Here is a 4364-nt window from a genome sequence, read left to right as displayed (position 1 = left end):
CTAGTATGTCGTGACCACGATATAAAGATACCACGATCTTTTTTTTTCCTTTTGAATATTTCGTAACGACAAATAGTTCCTAAGTTAATCACCTAGATGGTGCTAGTAGGCAGTCCATAACATATCGCGGTTTCGTAGCCGTTTTCTGCCTGTGCATAGCATAGGCCGTTGGGTAACCAGTAATCAGTATATCTTTAATCGTGGTCGTGACTTTTTTTGTATGGATACTTGCAGTCCTGTAAAGAATACTTTTAAAAAGTACTTGAGTAAATACTCAAATACATTTTATTTTGAAAAAGTACTTTAATAAAAATACTTTTCAAATACTTTTGGTTTTTAAAGTGGGTTTCTAATTATCGTAATATAAACACATAAGTAGTAGGTAATCTAATAGTTATCTAATAGTTTTAAAGGGAATATTGTTATTCAATATTCAATAACTTTTTTTAGAAATCTGGTTTTCACAAACCTTTGGGCTTCGGCTAACACAGAAATACAGAATATTAAATAAAACTATTATTCCATTATTGTAGTTGACAATAATATTTTTCCAACCAATTATTTCGAATAAAAATAAAATGTTCGAAATAAAAAACCAAAGTATTCAATACCAAAAAGTAATTGAATACTTTTACTCAAATACTTTTACCTAAATACTTTACAGGACTGGATACTTGTATGTATTTGTGTAACTTGATAAGAACATTTGGCGTCGTCAAATTATTGCTATGTTCATGACAAAATAAATAGGTATGTCAGCAACTTCTGTTATGCATTGCTGTGACGTAAGCATTTCTTCAACGGGCGGAGCGATGGTGAGGTGGTAGAGTCTTCGGCGGCGGCGGCGGTGGACCAATGAGACCCGGAGAAATGCTTACGTCACAGTATATGGCTGGGCGGAGAGTGGGTGCGCGATTTGTTTCTAAACCGGTAATAATGCTGATATACCAATGTTGACATCGTACTACGCGACTCTGTCGTTGATCGTTATTCGTTATTATTCTTCGGTCACGTTGTCCACGTTCTCTGCGGATCTTTTCAACACATTCATCCGCGCATACACACATTTTGCGGATTGCACTGGCACTGCTGAACTTCACGGCTGACTTGAGTACCGAAGGGCGACGGCCCCTAATCTGTCATCTGGATTACCATTTACCTGTTCCGCTGCTCGTCTGATCCGGTCAGCCAATATGTCCGACGGTAATATAAGTCCTCATTCTAGATATTAAGACGTTATTATGTAAACAGTGGTGGTTTTGAACAGTGGCGCAGACATGATTTCTGAAAGGGGGGTTATCAAAAAAAAAAAAAGACAGCTAAATGGGAGGTGAAAATTGGAAAATTGTTAATTTATCAATAAAATGTATTTCATTTATTACTCATTATATTTTACTTCTTTCATTGTATTTCTTGTGTAAGTCTTCAATCTTTTTGAACAAGAGAACATCCGTTCCGGAGTAGCGGTTGAAACCGGTTAAGTACACAATATGCACAATAAATTAATGATATTAGGATATATTATGTTATTATTGCATCTAGCCCTGATTTAGGGGCTATCTCCCAATATGCGGTCTACCACAAAAATATGCGGTCTACCAAAATGGACGTGGTCTACCGTAATAATATTAAAGTAATAAAGTACAATATAAGTATAATTTAAAGTATAAAAAAAATTTAATTTATTAAGGATCCACAAAATTATCTACCGTAATAATATAAAAGTATAATAAAGTATAATTTAAAGTATAAAAAAAAATTAATTTACTAAAGATCCACAAAATTATCCACAAAGCATAATTTCATATCTCTAAGGAAAGCATCGAAAATATTATCTGTTTAAATTGTTAATTCCAGTTGAAACATCTGATTGGGCTACTCCAGTAGTTCCAGTAGTTAAAGGTGATGGCAGTATTCGTTTATGTGGGGACTATAAGGTGACTATGAACAAGTTCCTTAAAGTGGATAGATACCCGATTCTAAGAGTGAGTGACCTGGTGGCTACGTTGCGGGGGGCATCAAAATTTTGTATTTGGGATCTGTGTCAAGCGTATCAACAATTATTATTAGATGAGGAGTCTCAAAAGTTAACTACCTTATCGACTCATAAGGGGGTATATGTATTTAAACGCATACCGTATGGTATAGCATCTGCACCTGGTATTTTACAGCGATGGAAAATGTACTAAGAAATATTGATGGTACAGTGGCTTTTTATGATGACATAATTATATCTGGTAAATCAGAAAAGGAAGTTTGTTGTAGGCTTAAAGAGGTATTAAGCAAATTGAGTTTAGTTGGATTTACTGTTAAGAAAGAAAAGTGTAAGTTGTTTAAAAATAGTGTGACTTTCTTAGGTTATAAGATTGATAAAGAGGGACTTCATGTTCCTGAAACTAGAGTCAAGGTTATAACTGCGGCACCGTTATAGCCTTGACAGTTCTCAGTTAAAGGCATTTTTAGGACTAAATACTTACTATGGTAAGTTTATTAAGAATATGTCAACAATAGCAAATCCATTATACAAATTGTTAAAAAATAATACTGCATATGAGTGGGGAAGTGATCAAAATAAAGCTTTTGATGGCATTAAAAAAGCATTATTATCTAAAGAAGTATTAATTCATTACAATCCGAAATGGCCTTTCATATTAGCATGTGATGCAAGCCCAACTGGGATTGGAGCTGTATTGTCTCATAAGTTATCAAATGAGTCAGAGAAACCGATCGCATTTATATCTAGAACATTGAGTAGTTCTAAACGCAGTTATACTCAGATTGATAAGGAAGCGACTGCTTTTGTATACGCAATAAGATATTTTCATCAATTCTTGTATGGTCGCGAATTTATTCTTAGGACAGACCATAAGTCATTAGTTATGATTTTTGGTCCTAAGAAAGGTATTCCAGTTATGGCGGTTAATCATTTACAGTGTTAAGCTATTTTTTTATTAGGGTATAATTATGAAATACAGTTTGTTAAGTGAACAGATAATGGTAATGCGGACGCATTGTCCAGGCTTTCATTGGAGTTTCCACATAATGTCAATTATTCTATAAATTTAATTACTGAAAATATTAAAACTATTTCAGATCTTGATATTTGTATGGGAGTTAAGAAGCATCCATTGCTTAGAGAAGTTTTCTTTAGAGTCTTTACCGGTAAATGGGATGATATTAAGGAAGTGTCAGAAGACATGAAACCTCAAGTCTGAACAAACTTGTTACAGATAATGGCTCATAGGAGATGGTAGATTTTTTGAAAAAGAATATAGTTTTTCATATTAACACCTCTTTACAATCCTTCAACTAATGGTGCTGCCGAGAATTTGGTACGCACATTCAAAAATTTTATTAAAAAATGTAAAAGTAACTCGGATATTGAAATGGACATTTTTAAATTAATTTTGTCTTACTACAGTACAAAACAATGTGCTACAGGTGTTGGTCCTACCGAACTACACTTGTGACATTTGTTACCTATACCTTTTGACAGGTTAAAGTCTTTTGCTAAATATAACTATAATAAAAGCTTGGATGTAGCTAAAAATAATTACAGGGGTTGTGGAGAAAAAGTATATTTAATTTTTTTTTTTTTTTTTTTTTTATTTATTTGAAGTAATCTACAATCTATACATTTCTTAGTATAATAAGTAGGTTTGATAGGTGACAAGTAAGAGTGATGTGAATAATAAGATTAGGGAAGATACCCAGTGGTAACACCCTGTGAATATTTAATTAAAGATACAGTTATGTGCAAAAATTATGGAACTGGGGACACGTAGGTACCTGGTATAATCCTTAAGATACTGTCACCTGTTACATATTTGGTGGATGTGGGTAATGGTATAGTGTGGAAGAGACATGTGAAACAAATAATCGATAGAGTGATAAGTAAAACTAGTGTGGGTGATGTGTTGAATGAGGGTTTGGACGAGAGTACAGTTGATTATAAACAAATTGAATTAGATTAGGAGGTTGCATCAAGTGACAATAATGTTACTTTAAATCCTGTTACTAGTAATTCTGTATCATCAGATACTTTCATAAGGAAGAGTGGTAGATTAGTCAAACCACCCAAACGTTTAAATTTATAATCTTAAGTCACCACATCAGTTTAGTAGTATATTTACTTAAGTTATTTTATTATAGGTATTCAAAAAAAAAAAAAAATTATAGGTATTCAAGTTTATATTTATTTTATGAAATGTTGTTTTGTTAATAATAATAATAATAAAAAAAAATGTATCATATTCATTAATTATTAAATATTTGATAATTATATTATATTATAAGTATTGTAATATTATGCCTATGTGTAATGAAGTAATTATCTTTAAGGGGATTCGATACCGTGATTTTCT

The 4364-nt window shown here is 32.4% G+C and overlaps 1 protein-coding gene across 1 annotated transcript in view; it reads left to right on the top strand.

The window, feature by feature from the left end:
- Positions 1 to 800: 800 nt before the first annotated feature.
- The window catches only part of LOC107884047 (chromobox protein homolog 3-like), a 7902-nt gene continuing 4338 nt past the window's right edge, over positions 801 to 4364 (top strand). The window contains exon 1 of the mRNA XM_016805410.2: positions 801 to 1203. Within this exon, the coding sequence (XP_016660899.1) occupies positions 1194 to 1203 (10 nt within the window). The 5' untranslated portion in view covers positions 801 to 1193. The remainder of the gene's footprint in view (positions 1204 to 4364) is intronic.

Source organism: Acyrthosiphon pisum, chromosome A3 (assembly GCF_005508785.2).
Source record: "Acyrthosiphon pisum isolate AL4f chromosome A3, pea_aphid_22Mar2018_4r6ur, whole genome shotgun sequence".
NCBI classification, from domain to species: Eukaryota; Metazoa; Arthropoda; class Insecta; order Hemiptera; family Aphididae; genus Acyrthosiphon; species Acyrthosiphon pisum.
Note: the sequence above shows the minus strand (reverse complement) of the source record. Positions and strands in the feature narration are given on the sequence as shown.